The 25731-nt window shown below is 39.1% G+C and overlaps 1 protein-coding gene across 1 annotated transcript in view; it reads left to right on the top strand.

The window, feature by feature from the left end:
- Positions 1–25731, top strand: part of RTN4IP1 (reticulon 4 interacting protein 1) — a 48796-nt gene that overhangs the window by 5650 nt on the left and 17415 nt on the right. The window contains exons 2-5 of the mRNA XM_043592037.1: positions 5032–5183; positions 6449–6517; positions 7423–7547; positions 18229–18277. Coding sequence (XP_043447972.1) covers positions 5032–5183; positions 6449–6517; positions 7423–7547; positions 18229–18277 — 395 coding nt within the window. The remainder of the gene's footprint in view (positions 1–5031; positions 5184–6448; positions 6518–7422; positions 7548–18228; positions 18278–25731) is intronic.

Below are 25731 nucleotides of genomic sequence, written 5' to 3'. Positions count from 1 at the left end.
CTGGTGTTATTTTGATAAGAATTGCATTGAATATGTAGATTGCTTTTGGGTAGTATTGACATTTTAACAATATTGGTTCTTCCTATCCAGGAGCGTGGGGTCTTTTTTTCCATTTTTTTTGTGTCTTCAATTTCTTTCATAAGCTTTCTGTAGTTTTCCGTGTATAGATGTTTCACCTCTTTGGTTAGATTTATTCCTAGGTATTTTATCATTTTTGGTGCAACTGTAAATGGGATTGATTCCTTGATTTCTCTTTCTGTTGCTTCATTGTTGGCGTATAGGAATGCAATCGATTTCTGTGCATTGATTTTAGCTCATTGGGTTTTCCATATAGAATACCATGTCATCTGCGAAGAGTGAAAGTTTGACCTCCTCCTGGCCAGTTTGGATGCCTTTTATTTCTTTGTGTTGTCTGATTGCAGAGGCTAAGGCTTCCAATACTAGGTTGAATAATAGTGGCGAGAGTGGACATCCCTGTCATATCTTGACCTTAGGGGGAAAGCTCTCAGTGTTTCCCCATTGAGGATGATCTTAGTGTTGGGTCTTTCATATATGGCTTTTATGATCTCGAGTTATGATCCTTCTATCGCTACTTTCTTGAGGGTTTTTATCGAGAAAGGATGCTGTATTGTGTCAAATGCTTTCTCTGCATCTATTGAGAGGGTCATATGGTTCTTGTCCTTTCTTTTATTGATGTGATGAATCACATTGATTGTTTTTGTGGATATTGAGCCAGCCCTGCATCCCAGGTATAAGTCCCACTTGGTCGTGGTGAATAATTTTTTTAATGTATTGTTGGAGCCAGTTGGCTAATATCTTGTTGAGGATTTTTGCATCCATGTTCATCGGGAAAATTGGTCTATAGTTCTTTTTAGTGGGGTCTCTGTTTGGTTTTGGATCCAAGGTAATGCTGGCCTCGTAGAAGGAGTTGGAAGTTTTCCTTCCATTTCGATTTTTTGGAACACCTTCAAGAGAATAGGTGTTAACTTTTAAATGTTTGGTAGAATTCCCTTGGAAAGCCATCTGGCCCTGGACTCTTATTTTTTGGGAGATTTTTTTTATTACTGATTTGATTTCTTTACTGGTTATGGGTCTGTTCAAATTTTCTATTTCTTCCTGTTTCAGTTTTGGTAGTGTATATGTTTCTAGGAATTTGTCCATTTCTTCCAGATTGCCCATTTTATTGGCGTATAATTGCTCATAATATTCTTATTGTTTTTATTTCTGCTGTGTTGGTTGTGATCTCTCCTCTTTCATTCTTGATTTTATTTATTTGGGTTCTTTCCTTTTTCTTTTTCATCAAACTGGCTAGTGGTTTGTCAATTTTGTTAATTCTTTCAAAGAACCAGTTTCTGGTTTCCTTGATCTGTTTTGTTTTTTGGTTTCAATAGCATTAATTTCTGCCCTAATCTTTATTATTTCCTGTTTTCTGCTGGTTTGGGGTTTTATTTGCAGTTCTTTTTCCAGCTCCTTAAGGTGTAAGGTTAGGTTGTGTATCTGAGACCTTTCTTCCTTCTTTAGGAAGGCTTGGATTGCTATATACTTTCCTCTTATGACCACCTTTGCTGCATCCCAGAGGTTTTTGGTTGTGGTGTTATTATTTCCATTGGCTTCCATGAACTTTTTAATTTTCTCTGTAATTTCTTGGTTAGCCCATTCATTCTTTAGTAGGATGTTCTTTAGTCTCCAAGTATTTGTTACCTTTCCAAACTTTTTCTTGTGTTTTGATTTCGAGTTTCATAGCATTGTGGTCTGAAAATATGCACGGTATGATCTCGGTCTTTTTGTACTTGTTGAGGGCTGGTTTGTGTTCCAGTATGTGGTCTATTCTGGAGAATGTTCCATGTGCACTGGAGAAGAATGTATATTCTGATGCTTTAGGATGAAATGTTCTGAATATATCTGTTAAGTCCATCTGGTCCAGTGTGTCATTCAAAGCCATTGTTTCCTTGTTGATTTTTTGATTAGATGATCTGTCCATTGTTGTAAGTGGGGTGTTGAAGTCCCCTACTCTTATGGTGTTATTATCAATGAGTTTCTTTATGTTTGTGATTAATTGATTTATATATTTGGGTGTTGCCACATTTGGTGCATACATGTTTACAATTGTTAGGTCTTATTGGTGGATAGACCCCTTAATTATGATGTAATGCCTTTCTGCATCTTTTGATACATCAGACAATCTAGACTTTAAAATAAAGACTGTAAGTATGGCTACTCCGTCTGTCTTTTGTTGACCATTAGCATGATAGATGGTTCTCCATACTCTTACTTTCAATCCGAAGGTGTCTTTAGGTCTAAAGTGGGTCTCTTGTAAACAGCATATAGATGGATCTTGTTTTCTTATCCATTCTGTTACCCTGTGTCTTTTGATTAGAACATTTAGTCTATTGACATTTACAGTGAGTACTGAAAGATATGAATTTATTGCCATGATGTTGCTTGTAGAGTTGGAGTTTCTGGTGGTGTTCTTTGGTCCTTTCTAGTCTTTGTTGCTTTTGGTCTTTGTTTCTTTGTTTTCATCTTTTCTCCCCTCAGAGAGTCCCCCTTAAAATTTCTTGCAGGGCTGGTTTAGTGGTCACAAACTCCTTTAATTTTTGTTTGGGAAACTTTTTATCTCTCCTTCTATTTTGAATGACCGCCTTGCCACATCATCCCAATTCCTGAGCCTTATTGACAATCTCTAACAATGGGCCTCCGAAGGGCCCCCATTCCTTTGTGTCACCTAGCAGGTTTTCACTTGCTACCAGCTGCATTCTGGATTTGGGGCTTGTTTAGCTAATAGTAGCAGTGAGCCAGTGCTACTCAGCTGATGCATCAGCATGTCAGGGTGACCAAGAAACCTGAGCAGCCTTGTCCTGCAGCCTCTGTACTTCAGAAGGGACCGAAGAATTTTGGCAGCTTTGAAACAGCAGCTACACCCTGACATGGCTAAATACCCACTTTTGTTGCCCAGACCACATAGGACTTTCAGAGAATAATTGTTTAATTGTGTTTTAGGCATAGAAAAGGGATGTAAGACAGGAAAAATGAAATATGACTTCCATAAATATTACATGTGAAGTTGCTTTTTTTTCCCCCCTGACAGCGTGCACCCCTAATTAGCCAGATGGCAAATGTGTAATATTGGCATGATGGCCATAAGCTTAGGTTTTCTGGGACTATCCCAACCTTGAAACACTCTCTCCCATAGTCTTGATTTTTTGTTCATTAGAAAAACAACTTCTACAGGCCACCCACCTGTCATCTCCCCCCTGGATCTTCTACCATCCCTCCCACTGTATGGATTAACTGTCATTGCTGTTATCTGAGGCCAGTCTTCCTCTAGATTCCATCCCCTTTCATCATCTCAGGAGCACGGTTTCAGAAATTCATAACTGTATCATCAGTCTTTGCCTTTCCATTGAATCATTCTGATTAGCACACAGTCTTGTTGTTATGTCTCCCCTCTTAAAGAGGAAAAAAATACACACTCAAAAATCCTCTCTCCATCTCACTTGCATCCCTCCAACCACTGTTTCATTTCTAGCTCCCCTTTAGAGCAAAACCATTTGAAAGAGTTGAATGGTCTCAGGTCTCTGGTTCTTCACCGCCCGTTCTCTTTTGAGCACTCCATGCCACAGCAACTGCTGTCAAGGTCACCAAAGACTGCTATGTTGTTGGATCCAGTTGTTTGGTTTTTTTGAAAAACCTCTTGGCAACTTTTTATTTGAAAAACTGTCTTCCCTGTCAGCATTTGACTTCTTGAAATGACCCTCTTCCCTTGGTCTTCAGGACCCCTCTTCACCAGTCAAGCCTTCTTAGTCTCTGTTGCTAGTTTCTTCTCATCCTTAGGATCTAATGTGCTACCACTGAGGGTGGGTGGATGGGGAGGAAAGAGGAGTCTTACGGCGAGGTTTAGTGGTTTGGGAGCTTAAATGTGGTACATGACACTGGAAAGGTAGAAAGAGTGCTTATCCTGAAGAACCTCACCTAGCAGAAATGTTCTCAGAAATGTCAAGCAATAGGGGTAATAACAGATACTTTTGTGTCTTAGAAAAGTCATTTTATATGTTGAAATTTTGTAATAAACTACTTTGGGTTATTATAGAGTAGCCAATTTATTTAAAACAGAAAAGTTACTAGAATGTTTTCAGCTCTAGTTAGCTGATATTTATGTCAATATTAAAAAAAAAATAAAACCATGTATAATAAAGCAGTTGACTTGACTTGTATCAGAATAGATGCAGTCAAATGGCTTTTTTCAACTCCTGAATCTATGTACTTATTTCAAAGATGTTCTGGAAACATTTTTTGGGACATGGGGAACATTACTCCTAGACAATGTCCATATCAAATACTAGACCCATGCCTATTTGTTAACTTCAAACAGCTTTAACATTTATCTTCTTCACTAGACTTGGCACCAAATGACTTTGTTGTTTAAAAAGATCATGAATGATTTGGGGTGCCTGGGTGGCTCAGTCGGTTGAGCTTTGGCTCAGGTCATGGTCTTGGGCATCGTGGGTTTGAGCCCTGCGTTGGGCTCTGTGCTGACAGTTCAGAGCCTGGAGCCTGCTTCGGATTCTGTGTCTCCCTGTCTCTCTGCACCTCCCCCGCTCATGTGCGCACACGCGTGCATGCTCTCTCTCTCTCTCTCTCTCTCTCTCTCTCTCAAAAATAAGCATTAAAACCAATTTTTTTTAACTTAACGAATGAATAAAAGAAACCATCTTCAAAGAACAGAGTAAAAGTATAAAAGAAAATCCCCTAAATTCTGAAGACCACTTCAAAAATTGGAATTTCAAAAACATTTTGAGCCCTGGTACCTTTAGTTTAACAAGTGGTTATAACTTTCCAAGTATATAATTTTCTTTGAAAAGAACATTCATTGTTTTTGTGCTTTTGCATGTGATGATAAAAAAAACTGTAAGGTTGATTATTTTATAATCTACATCTTGAGGATCTAGAATTGTATGTGGCCTGTAACCCTGTAGTAGTTTTTAAATCCTTCCATTCTTTTGGAGGCAACGGATACATTGTATTTCATAGGTGGTTATGGAGCTACGGCTTTAAATATGAAACGTGATCCTCTACATATTAAAACCAAAGGAGAAGAATTTCCCCTGACTCTGGGCCGGGACGTCTCTGGGGTGGTGATGGAATGTGGACTTGATGTGAGGTACTTCAAGCCTGGAGATGAGGTGAGATCTGCGTGGTCACTCTTCTTTTTCTAAATATACTTCTGAAAGAAGCAAAATGAAATTCCCATATCTGTGTCCTTGACCTTTTTTCTTCTTTTCTTGTTTTTTTTTTTTTTTTATTTTTTTTTATTTTTTTAGTGTTTATTTATTTTGAGACGGAGAGAGAGAGCAAGCGGGGCAGGGGCAGAGAGAGAAGGAGACACAGAATCTGCAGCAGGCTCCAGGCTCCGAGGTGTCAGCACAGAGCCCGCACAGGGCTTGAACTCACAGAGCTGTGAGATCACGACCTGAGCCGAGGTCGGACGCCCAACCGACTGAGAGACCCAGGCGCCCCTTTTTCTTCTTTTCAACAAGTATACTGAACTTTGGCCAGAACCTTCATGTTCTTGGTTCTGTTGTTACATTTTTCACAAACAATTAAAAAATAGCTTGATTGATAGGTGCCTGGGTGGCTCAGCCAGTAAGTGTCTGACTCTTGATTTTGGCTCAGGTCATGATCTCCAGGTTTGTGAGATCGAGCCCCACATTGGACTTCACACTGGGCATGGAGCCTCCTAGAGATTCTCCCTCTCCCTCTACTGCTCATGCTCTCGCTCTCTCTCTAAAAAAAAAAACGAAAAAAAAAAAAAAGCCAAAAAGTAGCTTGACTGTACCTGAACTTTCTAAATCTAGTGCTTAAGAATTGCCCAACTTTAAAATATGTAGGATTGGGCGCTTTTTTTTTTTTTTTTTTTGCCCTGGAAGAAGTCTTTAAATGACAGTTTCTACCCTATGTGTTAGATGTTTTCAAATAGCTAAAGTTTGGTATAATAACCTGTCATTTGTCACTTTGAACTTTTATACCAAGAAGTTAACATGAGCTTATAATAATAGCTAACACTGTTCTAGTTGCTTTTCATAAAATAACACATTTAATCCTAATGAAGTAGGTAGTTAGGCACCATTTACACGATGGGGAAACCAAGCTATAAAGAGGCCCTGTGGCTGGTAAGCACGGGAGCCAGAATTCAAGCCCCAGAGACTGTGCTCTTACTAGTACTCTAAGTAGTCAGTAAATACACTAGGATTTACTGGCGTCTGCTTCCAGTGTGGTTGGACTTGATAAATCCAGAATCGTACTACATTTATATTATGTGAAAATAACTCTTTTGCTTGGTATATTGCTGATTTGTGCTTTTTTCACAGGATGGGGTCTGTTACTGGGGAAAACCCTCATGCTGAGCTTTGGTCAGAAAATATGTTTCTAATGAAGTTGTGTGTTTCAGGTCTGGGCTGCAGTTCCTCCCTGGAAACAAGGCACTCTGTCAGAGTTCGTTGTAGTCAGTGGGAATGAGGTAACTCACCAACTCTATGCTGAAATGCCATTAGAAAGTATAAACAAAGACTGACAAATATCTCTGAAATAACTGGTTGTTTTTCAGATCAGGTTTTTGTTTTATGGGTAGTTTTGAAAGAGCTAAGATAGAGAAGAGGAACTATTGAAAGAGTAAAAAAAAAAGTATTTCATGTCATTAGTAACACTGCCTGCCAAAGCGGTTCTTTGTCTCCCGTGGAGCAGGGATTTGGAGTGAGATTGAGAAGCCCTGCTGTGTTTCTCAGTTTTACCCAGTATGAGCAGTTGAAACCAAATATACCAAATGGAGCATACCGATTAATCATCAACAGAAGCATGGGAGTATTAGGCTGTTTTAAATAACTTTAAAAACAGTCTAGTCGAATACAGTCAGGTGAGCTTGATGATTTGAATAGAGAGAAAGGGGTTAACATTGAGCAAATTGGCTACAGAAGGCAGGGCAGGAAGGGAAAAGGGGGTATATTACTGAGATCAGAGAAAGTCTGGAAAGATTATCTTCCACTAAATGGGAGTAAAGGAAACAGCTGATCTCAGAAACAAATTAGAATGTGTTTATGAGGGCTCAAGGTTTATTTGGATTTATATCTGGGTATACTCAGGACTAATGGGATTATTGAATGTGGTCTCTTTATGAAGAATTAAGCTGCTTTATCTGATAATGTAGCCTATAAAATATTACTGAACCTCTGTGAGGTAGATTGAGTCATTAGGAGAATATTCCTTAGGGATAATCTTGGAGGAGGGCATGCAGTAAACACTGAACCTGGTAGAATGTTACAGACTTATCTATGAAAGTAGTTGGATTCCTACACAGGTAAAGATGTTTACTTGTGTTCATAGGTTTGCAAGTCATTGCTTATTTTTAACTGCTCTCTTCGAATTTAGGTCTCTCTGAAGCCCAAATCACTCACTCATACTCAAGCTGCCTCTTTGCCGTATGTGGCTCTCACAGCCTGGTCTGCCATACACAAGGTTGGCGGCCTGAATGACAAGAATTGCACAGGAAAACGGTAAGTATCAACTGTGACATCTAAACCTCCCTTCAACTTTATTTGTGTCAGGTTGCACTTTCTTGTGTTGATTCTTAGCCCGAGCAAATGGGAATTAAAAATTTTTAAATGGAAACATGTAGGTGAATTTTAGTTGTGTGAATCGCCTAAATAGTGTGATTTCGTATGTGAATCTCTGCAAAGAAGATCCTAGCTTTTATTAGATTCCTTAAAAGTTTTAAGGATCATCTTATACATTTTCTGAAGAATGCTGTGAAGGTGCAGGTGTTTTTGTTTTGTTTTGTTTTCCTACCTCTACTAGGATTTACTCTCTCACTTGCATATTATATTCCAAAGACCAGATATAAAGGGACTGCAAAACACTGTTGATTATTCTTAAGTTCTCTTAGGCTCAGTGCCTGGCACCCGTTAGGTCAATTCTTGTGCTTCAAAGTGTTTATTGTTTGAGTTAGCAACAGCAGTGAGTAGAAATGTCTTCGGTGTACTTGAGTCTGTATCCAGACCCTGCTCCTTTCTAGCTGGGTGGCGCCCTCCGTCACTTCTCTTCTGTGAGTTTTGTTTTAATGGTTCAATGAGAGAACACAAGTAAAACTAGTGGCCCAGATTGTGGCCCATGGAAGGCACTCAGTAAATAGTGGCTGCTGTTATGAGCCATGAGATTGTATTTTTTTGTATTTTAGAAAGTTGGCCCGATAGGGGATACTGATTTTATTTTTTGGTGAGAAAAGGAGAGACTAAGAACCATATAATGATGGTGATAAAGGAGAGAGCTATAGGTCAATTTTTAATAAGTTAAAATGAGTTTTTTGATTACTAAGAATTGTGCAGGTAAAATAACTATACTTTTCTGAAACCTTACCCTTTACATTTAATGTGTTGGGTTATAAAGGATTGAATTTAATGAAAGCTTAATAGCTGTATTTCTGAAAGCAGTGTGAAGATGATTCATCTAATGAAGTGCTACCCTTTGTTGTAGAATTCATGGCAGGTGTTTACTCTAAAGGTCAATCCTGTTTATTTTTTAAGCTTTTGAAGTTACCATTTAGGTCAACTACTTTGTTTAAAGTAAATTAGACTGGCCACAAAGATTTTTCTAATGGTTTGTTTACATTAATAACCTTGCAAAATTCAGGGTTTTTAGACCTTTATTATTACTGTAGGCTCTGCATTGACATTGATGCTTTATTATTTTGTTTTGTTTTGTTCTTCCTTAAAAACAGACTTTCTATGCCTGCGTGACCATAAGTGCACTATGGTTAGAGAGCTCTCATTTCTTTTGCCAGTTCAGGGTTCTCCACACATACTTGTTTTTAGTATCTTGAAGACAATTTAGAAACAACTCTAGTTGCCTCTTCTCAGGTACATGGATCTGTGCCCCCATTTTATTATAAGCCTTGTGGGTAATTCCTTGGTACTGCATTGCCTTCTGTTTAAGCAGTAATGGCTTGGAACTGGGGAAATAGAGCCCCAGGTTCTGTTCTCCAACTCTGCTGCCGACTAATGAGGTGACCATGTGCGTGCCATTTCCGGTCTTGTGCAGTTTCCTCCAAAGCACTGGGTGTAGGACGGGGCAGGTTGTTAGGGGAGCTCTGAGAAGTGGGAAGTCTTATACCTTCTAAGGCCATTATATTGTATATTCAGTTGGGTGTGTTCGTTGATTTAGCCACATATTAACCACACTGGAGTGAAGTCTACTGTAAAGAGCCTCCTTAGCTCATCTCCTGAATTTCCTGCATCCCCACATACTTGGTGACCTGACCTGTAGCATGCCTTTGTTCCAAGTGGTAATGAGACCTGGCCCCTGGGTGCTCTAGGAAAGTTGTCTACTGAAGTGGTCATAATGGCCCACTTTTCCCACTCCTTATTTGTGGGAATTGAACGAGTGATGTGAGCATGTTAAAGCACTATAAAAAATAATTTTATGTGAAGAAATTCTGACGAGAGTGGGATTTTACTATACATCAATTCAGAGGTTCCAGTGTCCAGAGTGGCTTTTTTCAGTTTGACTATTCATTGTGAATGGGGGAGCATATTTTAGTGTCTCTAAGCCATAATTATTCTCTATTAGCTGTTGGCATTGAGGCATGTTTTAGTCTGCAGTAAAGCAGGTCAGTGTTTGTTAACAGGGTCTTAATAGTCTGTTTTTCTAACTGGTTAATTAAAAAAAAAAAAACAAAAACACCCATCAGCACCCTGGAAGATTTTATAGGATTTCTCTATAACAAACAGCTTTTTGAAATTAAGACCAAGCTTTCTAAGAGTTCAATGTGTTTACTTTTTCCTTTTTTGTTATATAATTGTATTTCTGCAACAACTGAGCATCAGTTAACCGAGGTAATAGTTTAATATTGATGTCACAAAATGTCATTTATGCCCACACTTTGATAGCACTAGAAAATGTCAGGTGAAGTGATTTTTTTTGTTACCAGCCCATCCATAGTTTCTTCATGATTTATTAAGTTGGAAAACCTAGATAACCTAGGGCTCTCAAGATGATAGACAGGTTTTAAAAAGTGGTTACACCAGGTATATTTTGAAAGCAGTTCAGTCTGATGTTCTATTTATTGGTAGTGTCATGGTACATCTTGCGTATTTCATGCTCTACCTGAAATTCATCTTTTACAGGGAAAGTTGTACTTCACTCTTTTTGACAGAAGTATTAGAAAGTCTTAGAAATTGAACCATTCCTCTTCTACAAAATAAATTTCACTTTTAAATTGTGTATACAATGCAATGAATTTAGGAATGCTTTTCGCTGTTTCTTACCTGATTAGGCTTTTTGACAGTAAAATTTTGTCCTATGATTGTAAATTGTGTGTCTGATTAGTTCTGTTACAGAATTACACAGGCTGCAACTTGAAAAACATCGGGTTTATCCCCCACTATCACTACCACCACTGTGCTTATATCGGTAGTAACACAGTTTCCTTCTTTCAGAAGCCTTCTGCCTGTTCTTCACTGGACCACCCACCTATTTCTCCCCGTCTCCGCTCCCGCCACCCCTGTGGAGTTCGGGTTTTCATTTGCACTTGACTGGGTGGTAGGGTTAGAGGGGTAGGGGGGAGAAGAAAGAAACCCCGGCCCTTTACTTGCTCCTTTGTGAAGAAATCTTGGGGCCGGGAGAAGAGGAGAGGGAGGGTGGAGACTCTGGCCGGTGTGATGCAAATGGATCTTGACTCTGCTTCTGGACTCCCTGGAGCCCCAGGAGGGCTCAATCAAAGAGATAGTAGAAAATTTTCTCCTAGCAATTTGTGTTTTACAGATGAGTTTTCTGGGTGACTAGGATAATACCTTGGGAAGTTGAGAAGTCATTTGCTCCTCAGTGACCGTAATTTAGCTTCCAGCATTGCCATTCAGCTGCAGCTGTTCTCACCGGGGTCATAGCTGACTAAGTGGCCAACCAGGTGATCTTTCTCAGTTCTTCTTATCATTTGATCTTCGTGAAGTATATGGCACTGTTAACCACTAACTTAATACTCACTTTTTTCATGGTTTCAGGACCCTGGACTCCTTTAGTTTTCTTGCCTTTTTGACCATTTCTTGTAATTTTTAGAGGACCCTTTCTTTCTCCAATCCTTAACTGTTACTGTGTTCCCAGTGTCCACTCCATCATTACTCTCTGTCTCTCGGAGATCTCTCACCTACTCCCAGCTTCTGTGTATATTATGGAAGCTTGCAGATCTGTTTCTAATGCCAAACTCTCTGCTGAGTTTCAGTTAGATGGCTTCTTCATATTTGAAGCTCACCTGGTACAAAACAAGACTTCCTGACCGCCACCCTGGCTCTTCTCTACATTCCTAATGTCCATTAGCTGGCATTTCCCTTAAGCCAAAACCTGATACTGTTTCCGAACTCTGCTGTCTCCCCGTCCATGGCACAACTCATTGTTCATGTCCTGTAAAATTTAGGATGGTTATCAAACTGGGAAAAATGTCTTCCGAGCTTCGTTAATGTGGGAGCTCTAAGATTTCTAGGGAGTCCAAGTTTTCTCATGCAGTGAGTAAGCCTCAAATGCTTTTGCATTTTAATTGACAGCCCTCATTTGTTAGTTTGGTGTTGATGTCTTCCTGGTAGCAGTGTTAAATGACAAAAACAATACAGTGTGCTAGTGCATTTATCCTGTGTTCAAGGGGAAACAAGCCATAGATTGGGGAGCACAGTGCCTCTCAAGCAGGGGAGCATTCTTCCTGAAGGATTTTGGGCAGGAGCGAGTTTCATAGAGCATTGGAAGAGGCAGCACGGAAATGGCGTGGTTGGCCAGGAGGTCAGTGATTTCCTGATAAAGCTAGCAGGGCCTATTTCTTAGTAAGGTCAGCTAGCTAAAGCTGAGTTGGAGGATTGTGATCAGTGTTTGGTTTCCTTGACAGTGATGCATTCTTTGTAAGGGCAGACTTACTTAGGTTTAGATTTGACGTGGACCAGGCCTTGGGGTAGCCTCCATTTTGTGGGTCCTGATCTAAGAATTAATGTATTAGTGGTGTGTTGTAAGTTTTTACATGTCTTTTAATTGGAGGAACTTTCTACAGACTAGCTTCTGGTTCTGCACATCTCAAACCTTCTTTAACCATTTTTCTCCTCACTACTTGCATAATCCAGTGCCAGCTACTGTGATACGTCCCTCTTATCATAATAAGATAACAGGTTCTTGATGCTTTGTTGTGCTAAATTGGTGGGAAGTAGGAGTATTCCTGGAAGGCATTCCTTAAGCAGGAAACAGCCTGCCATAACTTAACTCTACTCAGAAAGGACTTTTAACTGCATCGCAAAATGTATTTCCAAATGCGCTTCCCTTCCCTTTGGGCTAGCATGTCCTGAACCCTGTTAGTTCCCTGGTTCCCTTCAGCCAAATCTCGTGTTACCGGTCAAGAGGGGAAGTGTAAAGGAGGGTGTAGAAATGGAAAGAGACAGAAATTTTAACGGATCGTAGTTAATACAGGAGGAAAAATCATTTCCCTCTACCTGAGTTCTCTGCTGAGACCTCTGTAATAAAACATTAACAAGAGAAACACAGTTTATTAATGTGTATACCACATATTAATGAGGTATACTTAGAGGAAAATGAGGAACTCAAATGGGTAGCTTAGAATTCAGACTAAAAAAACCTCTTCAGCTAAAGACGGAAGAGAGAAACGTGGGGGAAGGCTGTTGTGAAGAGGTTACCAGGAAAAGCAAGGTAAAATTTGTTGTACAGATTGAAGTTGGTGCCTCCTCCACGGATAAGAGTCTAAAGTTATCTCTAGGGATTAACCTGTGTCTTCCTGGTAGCTAGAAGAGGAGGTATGCCTTTGTAAATTTATGTCCTTAGGAAAACAGGGGAAGGGCAGAGAGCTTTCTTGGATCTGCTGCTTCTTAACTGCCTTCAGCTCAAAATAATCCTTATGCCAAAGGTGGTATATTTGGGGGCAACATATTCTGCCTCTTCGTTAGCATATATCGTTTGCAAATTTTACAAAAATCTGTGTCTATGCAGATATTTTGCTAGGGGTTCATCTCAGGGCCTTTGTAAGGAAAGGGCCTGGAGCTAAAGCTTCATTGGTTCTGCTAAGAAGGAAAATAGGGTTTTCTTCTAGTCTAAGTTCTTGCCTGGGGCCCCCTGTAAACAAAAGACAAATTAAAAAGGGAAAAAGCACACACATTTGAGCTTTACATGACCTGAGACCTTCATAAGGAAATGAAGATCTCAAGAAATGGTTAAACCTGAGTGTTTTTATGCTACATTTGATGAGTGAAGAGTCTTTAAAAAAAAAAAAAAAAAAGTGACAGGACAAATGGTATGAGCTAAGCATAATCAACTTGGAAATTTTAGCAAGGCCTATCCGTTGGGATTCCTCTCTGTACCTTTCTGTCTTGGAGATAAGGATGTCCCTTTCCTCCAGGTATAGGAGCACACCTCTCACATGAGGGTCTTGTGACCTGCTTTAGGGAAGAAGGTCAGGGAGTCCTTCCTGTATATGCTGTTTCTCAACTTCCATTAACTTAAAATATTCAACATGCCAACATGCCATTTTTGGGGGTGATGTGTCCTGAACCCTGCCAGCTCTGTGGTAAATTTTTCTCTGACCAACCATGCTCCTTTTGTCCTTATCTGTCATATTGTTGCCATCATAAACATTCCTTCTTCCCATCTTCCTTTTTTCTCTCTGTTCTACACCAGATTGAAGGAACCAGTGATTTGGGATGGTTTCCACTGCCTGTCCCATTTGGGGAGATGTGTTCCTGGTACCTCTGGTTGAACTTCTGAATTTCATTACCACAGAATCATTGTTATAATATTGTATGAGGTTCTTGGTCCATTATGGGTTAGCTAAGCCTTAATAAATGGCTACCCTGGGCACCTTGCTAACATATATAAATAGCTTTGTTTTCATGGGAAAATGTGTTTAAAGTTCCAAACAACTAATTCACACATGAACTCTTCTGCAAATTGGGGAATGTCTACATGAATTACAGAGGCTTAGAAGAGGACACACAAATCTAGGCTATCTTGGCTGAGTGTGGTTAATTTGTTTTGTAGTTCTACTTATTCAAATTAAGTTTCTCACTTTAGGAAGTAAATTTAGCATGTTTTGCTATATAACCTTTTTTCCCCTAGATTTAAAAGCATGAGAAATAAGTGAGATTATAACCTTTTTAGCATCATCCCTAGTTTTTATATTAATTTAATCAAAAAGTTTTTTAATGTTAATTTATTTTTGAGACAGAGAGGGACAGACTGCGAGTGGGGGAGGGTAGAAAGAAGGAGACACAGAATCGAAGCAGGCTCCAGGCTCCAAGCTGTCAGCACAGAGCCTGACACAGGGCTCGAACTCACAAACTGCAAGATCATGACCTGAACCAAAGTCGGACACTTAACCAACTGAGCCACCCAGGCGCCCCTATATTAATTTAATTTTATCTGATTTGATTTAATTTAATTTTAGAGTGCGAGTCGGGAAGAGGGGCAGAGGGAGAAAGAGAATCTCAAGCTGAGCTTGAAACCTGATGTTGGACTCAGTCCCACAACCCTGAGATCATGAGCTGAACTGAAATCAAGAGTCAGACGTTCAACTAACTGAGCCACCCAGGCGCCCCATCATCATCCTTAGTTTTTAAAGACCATTTGTTTCTGCTTATGGAAGAGTTAGCCATATTTAAGTCATCTTTGTTCCTGAGCCATTAGGACTTTAAATAGAGGGCACTCTAATCTTGCAACGTGGCTTCTTCCCCCGCCCCCCCCCCCACACAAGCACATTGTCTAGGGAGAATCATGAAGGTCATATACTTCTATGTTAGAAAAATGGGGAAAGTAAATATAAGCTTAAATAAGATGGAAAAAGCCAATTTTTCTTTTTTGTGGACTCCTAGGGTGATCATCATTTCCCAGATGAATCTGAGGCATGCAGGTTCAATTAGTGAGAATTAGGACTAGAACCCAGGTCTCTAGATCCCCAGTCCTGGCCTTTTGATTTCTGGGGCTAAGCCAGGATATAGAAATTTGAAAGCTTATTCCTTGTTTCTGGATCTCTGTTTTGTTTCATATATTTTTTTATTTGCAAGGCAGTTTGGGTGTTGATGCCTTACCTCATCAGGCTGTAATACTGAAAATGTGATTGTAGATGACTTAGATGCCCAAATACAGTAAAAAGTGACTCAGTCATGGAAAAGAAGCCAACATTGACTTAGTACCTTAATGTATGTTTAGGCGGAATTCAGAGATTAGGCAGAGGTGACAGGGAAAATCAGGTTGTAGGGCTTAAGAATGCATATGCAGTGTAATAATTATTCATACTTTCTCCTGTATTTTTATCTCTGCCAGAGTGCAAATCCCACTGACTTCAAAGAAGAGCTTCACATGTGAACTTAGGAAGTAAGAGAGGAACGTGATTAAAAATCTTGGCCATTTTGAATTATAGTGCTTTTTCCAAATAGAGTATTTCCTGGGTACTTGCTCTATACAATAAGCAATATTCTTCACTCGGCAAATAGACTTCTACTTCAGCGAGGCTTGAATATATAGTGTGACCATTATAGCAAGCTGGGTAGAAAGTGTTTCTGCTGTATAGCACTTCAGTGAAGGGCCACTGGGGGTAAGCAACAGCGGTGCTTTTCCCTTTGTATTGAAAGTGCTTTGAAGAGTACAAGAATAGTTAGTTCAGCCACAGGACTTCAAACCATGGAGGACTAACTGACCTATTGCTGGCCTTGAAAATTCATTTTGCCTACTGTCCTCTTTTGAGACTTTGAAGAAAAGTGCAGGCCCTGATTGAATCTGCACAAAACATGGAGTTTGCAGGACCAGAGAATGCTGTGTCCCTAGGTCTTCTTTGCAAGCTGATTGTGGCATTCCAACGGGCTTGCGCCTTGCCTGTTTTGCACTTGGAGGTGCCATCAAGTGGCAATATCAGGAACTGAAGCTGCTGTTGTAGAACCACTCCCTCTTCTGCCAAGCAGTGCTGTGAAACAACATTTTTGCTTTTTAATTTGGAGGAATGAGGCTACTGTGGATCAAGAGTTATGGGGAGGCGATCAGCTGACAATAATAAGGTTGGAGATGTATCTGGCAGTTGGATCCTTAAGCAGCCATTATGTTTGGTATCCTCATTTGTTTGTTCATTTACTTTGAGAGAGAGCGAGAGTAGGGGAGGGGCAGAGAGAGAGGAGAGGGAGTGAGTCCCAAGCAAGCTCCACACTGCCAGAGCAGAGCCCAAGTGGGGCTCAAACTCATGAATCATGAGATCATGATCTGAGCCAAAATCAAGAGTCTGATGCTTTATTGACTGAGCCACCCAGGTGTCCCTGGTATCCTCTTAATACAGCATTCCCAGGGAGAGAAGTAGAAATGAATTTCAAACTTTTCTTTACTGGAAGAAATTTTAATGCAGTCTTCCAAATATCAGAGTGATTCCCTCACTTGAGGTAGTAGCAATTGTTGCCTTGATTGTAGGATAAACTGCTGATTTGGATGATATTTGACGTCAAGAAACATCAGGCATTTGTTATGTCCAGGGTAGTATGCCCAGTGCTTCATAATACGTGCTCTCCCCCCTCAAAGCCTTCCAGAATAGCTTGGGAAGCAAGCATATGGGTGAAAGTTAACATCATGGCAAATGCCAAATGCATAACATTGGGGCTTTTTTTTAGGGGTGTAGGAAAACGGATTTGGCTGCAAGGGCAGGGACACTTCAGCAAGCAGTAAAGGCATTTGAGAGTTTGAGGAATGGGCCAGTATGCATAGGACTTGAGCATAAGAGTGAGGGGACCAGGGTAGCTGAGAGAGTTCTATTTAGGAAATAGAAGTCAGAGTTGAGATAAAGATTAGACTGTGAAGAATTTACATGAATGTTTAACTTACCACATTTCCATAAAAATGGGCCAGAATAACAAGAGAATATTTCATGGATGAATTAATTTTTGGATATGTCTGTGAGGCAGTTTTAATGCTTCTCATTCTTCCTCCGTTTAGGAAGTACTCAAGCTATTAAATGTATGAAGTGTAGGATTTTAGAGGAGTTTGTCTTTGAAGGTTTTTTTCCCTTCTGTGCACTTTATAATTCTTTGAAAATTAAAAGTAATTTCTCTAGAAGGAACACAATTAACAAGGAGACTGATTTTAATTACATTTAATAGTATTGCTTTCAAAGGGAATAGCTGGCTCAGAAATTTTAGTAGTAACTTTTAAGATCTAAAGGGTGACGAACAGCCTTCTGTGATTTGGGTAAGAGAGGAAAACATAAAATGAAACTCGGGTTAGGATTATAGACAGAATGCATGTCCCGAGATCCTGTGTACTTGCTAGAGGCAGGTGGCAAAATTCTCTGCACTTTCTAGCTGCCAAGTCAAAGAGGGACTGACATAGTTTGGGCAACCGGAGCTGAGAGAGAGGAAGTCCTTTTGGGTTGAGACCAAACTGATAGGAACCCAGGATTGGCGTGTTAAGGGCAGTAAGAGAGGTGTAGAATCCAAACCCCAAAATAGCAAAATGATCCGGGATGTTAGATGGTATCCGTGGCCATAAAATGAAACCGAAGGTAGGATAGGAGTGAGACAGGGCGAGGGAGAGAGCCTGGAGGATGTAAACTCCAAACTGAACGCCCTTGGTCTAGAAGGACAAGAGGGCTACACTAAGCAAATGTCGTAAAACCCTGGAGCCCAAGGTTGTTTGTGCTGATAGGACAGATTCATCTGCTTTAATAGGAAGCCAAATTGAGGATAAGATTGATTTCTATTTATGAAAGTTGATGAGCTTGTCGGGACATGTCTGAACAAAAGACATTCTACTTTGGCAGGAATGTGGTCAGGAATGTGATTTTGTTCTTAGAGAGCTACTGAATCTAACACACTGAAAGGATCCCATAGCTCCCTCTTATAGAGAAAGTTATGATAATTTTAGCCTGGAAAAATTGTAAGGCATATGTTACCAAGAACTGTTTGAGACACTTAAAAAAAAATACAATATGTGGGTATTTTTGGTGTTTGATATTTTTGGTATTTGGTATTCTTAGTAGAGAGTTCATAGAATGTTTAACTTTAAGCATTTATAGATTCTTGGTGAGCCTAAAATGAAAATCCTTATGTGATATAACCTTGGGAAGCTGAATGATTTTATTTGCTTTGAGCCAGTTCATATTGAAAACCTCTTGTCTATTTATCCCATTATGTTGACCTAATATTTTCATTAATTGTAGTTTCTTTTGCATTACAGTGTTTTAATCTTGGGTGCTTCAGGTGGAGTTGGTACTTTTGCTATACAGGTAAGACAGTTTTTTTAGTTTTGTGAATAGGAAGATTATTTTCATGAATTTATAAGTTCACACGTTATAAATTAGTTTAAGGCTGAGAGAAAGATAGGTTCAGTAAATTCATTGTAATTTCAGCTTGCTTTTCTAAGAAGGAAATTCCCTAATGTAGAAGGAAGCATTAACCTCTCTAGTGGTGTAATACATGAGTTAGTTTATTGATGTCCTCTATAACAAATATAGGAAAGCCTTTTGGAAGGAAGACTGGGGACAATGCAGGTGGATGGAAGTTTGCAATTTGGTAGAAACTGATAAGCTGATTCTAAAATGTATATAGAAATGAAGTAGCCAAAATACTGTAAAGGTGGCATTATTTCCCCAAAGTGATCTATAGATTCAATGCAGTCCTATCAAAATGGCAACTGCCTTTTTTGCATACATGAACAAGCTGATCCTACAATGCGTATGGAATTTCAAGAGACCCCAAATTGACAATCTTGACAAAGGACAAAGTTGGAGGATGTACATTTCTCAATCTTAACACTTACTACACAACTACAGTAATCAAAACAATGTGATACTGGCATAAAGATAAACATACGGATCAATGGGATAGAATTGAACATCCAGAAATAAAACCATACATCTATTGTCAATTGAATTTTTTTTTTTTTTTTTTTTACTAGGGTGGCAATACGGTTAAATAGGGAAAAGAATAGTCTTTTCAGTTAATGGTTCTGAAACAACTAGATATCCACATGCAAAAGAATGAAGGTAGACTCCTACCTTACATCATGTGTGAAAACTAACTCAGCCCGGGTCAAAGACCTGAGCATAAGAGCTAAAACTATTGAACTTTTAGAAGTAAACAAGAGTAAATCTTCATGACCTTGGATTTGGCAACAGATTTTTTGGTATGACACCAAAAGCATAAGCACCAGAAGAAAAAAAAGAAAAAAACAGATAAATTGGACTTCATCGAAATTAACGGTTTTTGTGACTCAAAGACAACATTAAGAAAGGAATAAGTCAACACACGGGGAGCAAATATTTGTAAATCATTTCTCTAATAAGGGTATACTATCCAGAATATATAAAGAATTCTTACAACTCAACAAAAGACATCCCTGTTAACAAATTAGCAAAGGACTTGAATAGCCTTTTTTTTTTTTTCCAGAGAAGATCTACAAATGGCCAGTAAGCCCATGGAAGGATAGTCAGCATCATTAGTCATTAGGGAAATGCAAATGGAAACCATAGTGAGGTACTACTTCACACCTACTAGGATGGCTATTGAAAAAAAGAAAACAGAAAATGGCCATGTTGATCAGGATGTAGAGAAACTGAAACCCTTGTACATGCTAAGGGAAATGTAAAATGCTGCAGCTGCTATGGAAGACAGTTTGGCAGTTCTTTAAAATGTTAAACATATAATTGCCATAAGACTTAGTAGTTCCAGGGGTGCCTGGGTGGCTCAGGTGGTTAAGCTTCTAACTCATGGATCTTAGCTCAGGTCATGATCTCATGGTTCATAAGATTGAGCCCATAGTTAGGCTCTGTGTTGACAGTGCAGAGCCTGCTTGGGATTCTCTCTCTCTCTCCCTCTGTCTCTGCCCCTGCCCCTGCCCTGCTTGCACACACATGTGGACGCTCGTTCTCTCTCTCAAAATAAACATGAAAAGAAAAAAAAAGACTTAGTAGTTCCATTCCTAGGTATATACCTGAGAGAAATGAAAACATATGTTCAGACAAAACCTTGTACACAGATGTTCATAGCAGCATCCATATTCATAGTAGCCAAAGAGCGGAAACAACCCTAATGTCTATCAATTGATGGATAAAGAAAATGTGGTAGATACATACACAGTGAAATATTATTCAGCCATAAAAAAGGATGAAGTTCTGCTGCATTATACAACGTTGATCAGCCTTCAAAACATTATGCTAAGTGAAAGAATCCAGACACAAAAGGTCACATTTTGTATTGTTCCATTTATATCTTATCCAGAAGCAGCAAATCCATAGAGACAGCAGATTAGTGATGCCAAGCATTGGGGAAGGAAGGAATGGGGAATGACTGCTTAATGGGCATGGGGTTTATTTTTGAGGTAAGGAAAATGTTCTAGAAGTAGACAGTGGTGATGGTTGTTCAATGTTGTGAACATACATAATGAATTGTACACTTTAAAATTGCTAACATGTTGAATTTTATGTTTCTATCTGAACTTTACCTCAAACAGAAGAAAACAAAACAGTGCCCTGAGCTTCCAGGAACAGGTTGGCACCTAGTGGCTGCTTCCATTATGGTTGAATGTGTAACTGACTGGCTCCTGAGGGAGGGGGCTTGATTATTGAGCCTCCCTCAATGTGCAGGGAGAGGTCCTTTCTGCAATATGGGGCTAGTGAGCATATTCAGAGGATCGGCCACATCACTTTCCAGAAGGGAGACTTCAGGTGCTATGCTCTCCCACCCAGGCCCCACCTCAGATCTTTTGAAGACCCAGATAGTGGTGGAAGGTTTCATCTACGTGCTAACTAAATTAGGGGAAGGGGAGAGGACTGCTAGGAGATGCACACCTTGACTTCTTTTTAAGTCAGATGTAGGTTAATGAATAACTAAATGGAAGAAAGGAAAAGGAGAGAGGGTGGGAGGAAAAGAGAAATACCATATCCTGCTGGTTAGCGTGTAAATTGGTACAGGCACTTGGGAAATCACTGGGTACCATCTAATAAATCTGAATGTATGTGGCCTTATGGCAACCCAAAATATCCACTTTTATGAATATACTCTGCAATTATATGCACTGTTAACATGCATGTACCAGAATTATAGATATTATCTCCCACTGGAAACAACTCAAATGTTCATCAACAGTAAAATGGATAATTTGTGGTATAGTCTTACACTGGAATATTATATAATCATGAAAACTATAGTTGCACACAGTGAAGTACATGAATCTTATGAACAGCATATTAAAGAAGTCAGACAGCCAATTCGATTCTGTTTAATGACCTTCAAGAACAGGTTAAACTAAAGAGTGTTAGGGAGTAAGACTCTAAAAAGGGTCATGTAATAGTCTGGATGGTAGTATTACTTTTGAGGGAGTGAGGGGGCTTTGATTGGGAGGGAGAAAGTTAGGAGGCTCATAAGCATGATGTGCGATCCAGGTCTTAATATGGAGTGATGCTTACAGTATTGTTTGCTTTGTAATAATTTGTTAAGCTATGCATTTAAATTCCATACACTTCTCGGTGTTACATTTTACAACAAAAATACTTTTTAAAATTTCTTTTAACTGTTTTTTTTGAAAGAGGGAGAGAGAGAGACAGACAGAGTGTGCATGGGAGAGGGGCAGAGAGAGAGGGTGACACAGAATCCGAAGCAGGCTCCAGGCTCTGAGTTGTCAGCACAGAATCTGACACGGGGCTTGAACCCACAAACCACAAAGTCATGACCTGAGCTGAAATAGCATGCTTAACCAACTGAGCCACCTAGGCACCCCATAACATAAATATTTTAATTAAATAAAAACAGTAATAGGAAAGTATCAAGGTTTGATCTCATACAAAGTTATTATGAGAATAAGGAATAGAAGAACATATCTGCAGACGATAACAGCACATCAGAAAATATGCCCACAGGACAGATCAAATGTAACCTATGATTTCTAATTTTTTTTTTTAAGTAGACTCCACATCTAATGTGGGACTTGAACTCACAACCCTGAGATTAAGAGTCCTATGCTCTACCAAACTGTGCCAGCCAAGTGCCCCCAAATGTAGCCTACAATTTCAAAACAGGTTTAAAAAATTAAAAATATACAAGACATGAAAAAACAAACAAAACAGACTTGGAAAAACTTGGGGAAAAATGTAAAAATAAACCAAATTATTTAGCAATGAAGACTAAACTAGAAGGAATTCAGTAGCATCAAACACAATCCATAATGCTGCCATAAATAGAAATAGAATGTGCAAAATAGGAAAAAGTTTAAAACCCAAAAGAAAACAAGTAAAACAAATTCAAGAGATAGTATCAAATATTGAAGAGAGGAAAGGTGACTGATACGTGGACAGTAGGAATCTGTGAAGAGGAAAACCAAAACAAGGGAATCGAACAAATACTAAAATCTGTAATTCAAGAAACTTCTTTATTTTCCTGAAATTAGATTATTTGAAACTATATATTACATGACCACAGCACTTCTCTAAGGACAGGGTCCTAGAATGAGCAATATCAAGGAAAATCCTAGTAGAATTACTGGCTTCTAAAGAAAAAAAAACAACAAAAAACCTTGGGACAGGGACACCTTTAAAAAAAAAGTCACTTCTGTGAAATTTTTTTACTTCTGAGAAGTAAAAATTAGATTAGCATCAGACTTTTTGACAGCAATGTTGTAGTGCCAGGGGGAAGGATGGAGTAACGTGTTTAGTATACCCTTGCTTGCGTGTCTTCAGACTATACTAACTTTTTTTTTAATGTTTATTTTTAAGAGAAAATGAACACGAGTGGGGGAGGGGCAGAGAGAGAGAGAGAGGGAGACAGAATCAGAAGCAGGCTCCAGGCTCTGAGCTGTCAGCACAGAGCCCGATATGGGGCTCAAACTCATGAAGCATGAGATCATGACCTGAGCCGAAACTGGCTGAGCCCCCCGGGCGCCCCAGACTATACTAACTTTATATACAGCCAAACTGGCCTTCATGTAAAAAGATCACATAGGAACTATTAATAACTTGTAAGAACTTGGAGAATATGTTCTTACCCCTTTCGGAGAAATCTAGAGCATGAACTTCTGACAACTGAAATGACTGGTGAGATATCAAATTAAGGACTGGTGGGAAATGTTAAATATAAATGTATCTGTAGAACTAAAACTAAGGGCTTAGAGTGCATTGTTAAAAGCCATATGCTCTGATGAGGCAAATACAGCACAACTCTTTTTTAAAAGAGGGGGAAAACTGGAAGAGCATATATTAAAATTGTAATGCTTTCATTAATCAGGTCATTAGTGTTAGTAATAATAAATAATGTTAGTACTCAAAGACTGTTACGTGTATAATGTACAGTAAAAAAAACCAAACCAGGTATTTATGGTATATTTTAATTGTTGCGCCTTGTGTCTTTGACAGCCAGGATTTTATGTGTGGAAGAAAGGAGATACAGGTAGAACAGGAAAGCAGTTAAGTAGGAGCTTTGTAGTCCTGAATTTGAATTGGAGATCTCAATAGGAACTCAAGAGATACTTTGTGTATGTAAAGCTATCTCTTGATAGACCATTGCTCATGAAAATAATACAGGACTTCTTGGAGAAACGCAGATTCTAGATCTAGGACACGAAATGTACAATAATGTGTCTAGAATATATGAAATAGCAGAGAAACTATCAAAAACTACTTGAGTTGTGTCAAAAAAGACTTGGGAGCTGAGGTGCCTGGAGGGCTCAGTTGGTTAAGCATCCAACTTCGGCTCAGGTCATGATCATGCGGTTCACGCATTCAAGTTCTGCATCAGGTTCTCTGCTGTCAGTGGGGAGACCACTTTGGATCATCTGTCCCCCTCTCACTTTGCCCCTCCCCCGCTTGTGTGTGTGCTCTTTCTCGAAAATAAACATTAAAAAAAAAAGACATAGGAGCCAACTTGAAGACACTAAGATGTGACAATTTTAGCTTCAACAATAGTTATACAGTGGATTAAAATCCTTCAGATACATGACTTAATATATATTTTTTAAATGGTCACCTTTGGGAAATGATAGGAAAGCAATTTATTTTATAAACTGGTAAAGGAGAAACAATTATTTGTCTTACCTTTCCTATATGAACTGTATACCTGAATAAGCAAAATTTATATATGAGGGGAGATGTTTCTTGATGATAGTATTCCAACTACTAAATGAAAAAAGAATTAGAATATCACTATTTTACAACCACCATTAAATAACGGCTAAGATCTTCAGAAGAGCAATAACCAGACATTATGTGCCCCTTACGATTTTGCTAGCCTCTATCCATAGTCTTGTAAGGAGAGTGGAAGAGAACACAGAGACAAAGCAGCATGTGGAATTGCCCTGTGAGTGTGCAATAAGAAGTTCCAGACTGTGGGAAACTCTACAGGTCAGATGGCCTGGATTCTTCCACAGATAAATTATAAGAAAGTGAAGGGCTAAAAGAGGAGCCCATAGTTTAAAAAGAGAGACTTAAAAGACCTCCTGTTTTTAAAATGCATAAGACTGAACTGAAGTGTCTAGGGAATGCATATTTGGGTGATAAAACTATTTTTAAAATTTTTTTTTAACTTTTTTTTTTATTTATTTTTGAGACAGGGAGAGACAGAGCATGAACAGGGGAGGGTCAGAGAGAGGGCGACACAGAATCTGAAACAGGCTCCAGGCTCTGAGCTGTCAGCACAGAGCCCCATGCGGGGCTCGAACTCACGGACCGCGAGATCATGACCTGAGCTGAAGTCGGCCGCCTAACCGACTGAGCCACCCAGGCGCCCCTAAAACTATTTTTTATAATGGAAGGAGATGATTACTTTAAATACCATGATAATGGTGGCTTCTTAGAAGGGAGGCTGGGCACCTGAAAGAGGTTGTAGAATGCTTGCCACATCCTCCCTCTTTATCTGAGTGGGGTCTACCTTCCAGGCATTTTCTACACATGTGTTTTATTTGACATAATCCTTTTTTAAAGCTAAAACTGTTTTTAAAAGTCTTTAATAGTGTTCAAAGATACTACATAGTTCTAAGTGGGAGAGGAAAAACTAGGAATTTGAGAAAAAAAAATTATTGAACTGTTTCAACATGAGACATATTCTTCCTGAGGATTTAATACACATATTAAATGCTTAGAACATAATTTCATTTTTCCTTAACACTTTTTTAAGATGGATACTGGATATTCATCTTGGATTATGTTTTGCACCTACTTTAGTTTGGGGCTTTCTGCAGACAGCAACATATCCTTATGCTCAAGTATTTCTGTTTATAGCCCATGAACATCGTAAAGTTGTATATGAGGTCACTCCTAAATGTTTTAATTCCCCTCAGATTTCCAGGGCATATAAACCCTTGGTCAGTATTGCTTTGGAAGAGTGAGAAGTTAGATAAGATTATGGGTGGCCTTAAAATTCTTTGTTTAGTTTTTGTATTTAACAGGTATTTATTGGTACCTGTGTATGTCACAGAGTAGGGATTCAGTGGTGAACTCAATAAACACAGATCTCTTATCTTCTAATGAACCTTTGCAACTCATAAGGAAAGCTCAGGAAGTTGATACTTGGGACAGGATTGAGAAAACAGCTGATCTGTTATGACCTATGATCATCAGCACAAAAATTACTCCCTGAACTTCAAACAACTATTCTCAGGCTGCTAATGACCCCCTTTTAATTCTATGAAATTGTCATTGTAGAAAAGAACAGCAGTTTCAGAGCAGGATGCTTTCTGTATACTTAATCTTAAATA

This window comes from Prionailurus bengalensis, chromosome B2 (assembly GCF_016509475.1).
Source record: "Prionailurus bengalensis isolate Pbe53 chromosome B2, Fcat_Pben_1.1_paternal_pri, whole genome shotgun sequence".
Taxonomy (NCBI): domain Eukaryota; kingdom Metazoa; phylum Chordata; class Mammalia; order Carnivora; family Felidae; genus Prionailurus; species Prionailurus bengalensis.
This window is presented reverse-complemented; position numbering and strand designations above follow the sequence as displayed.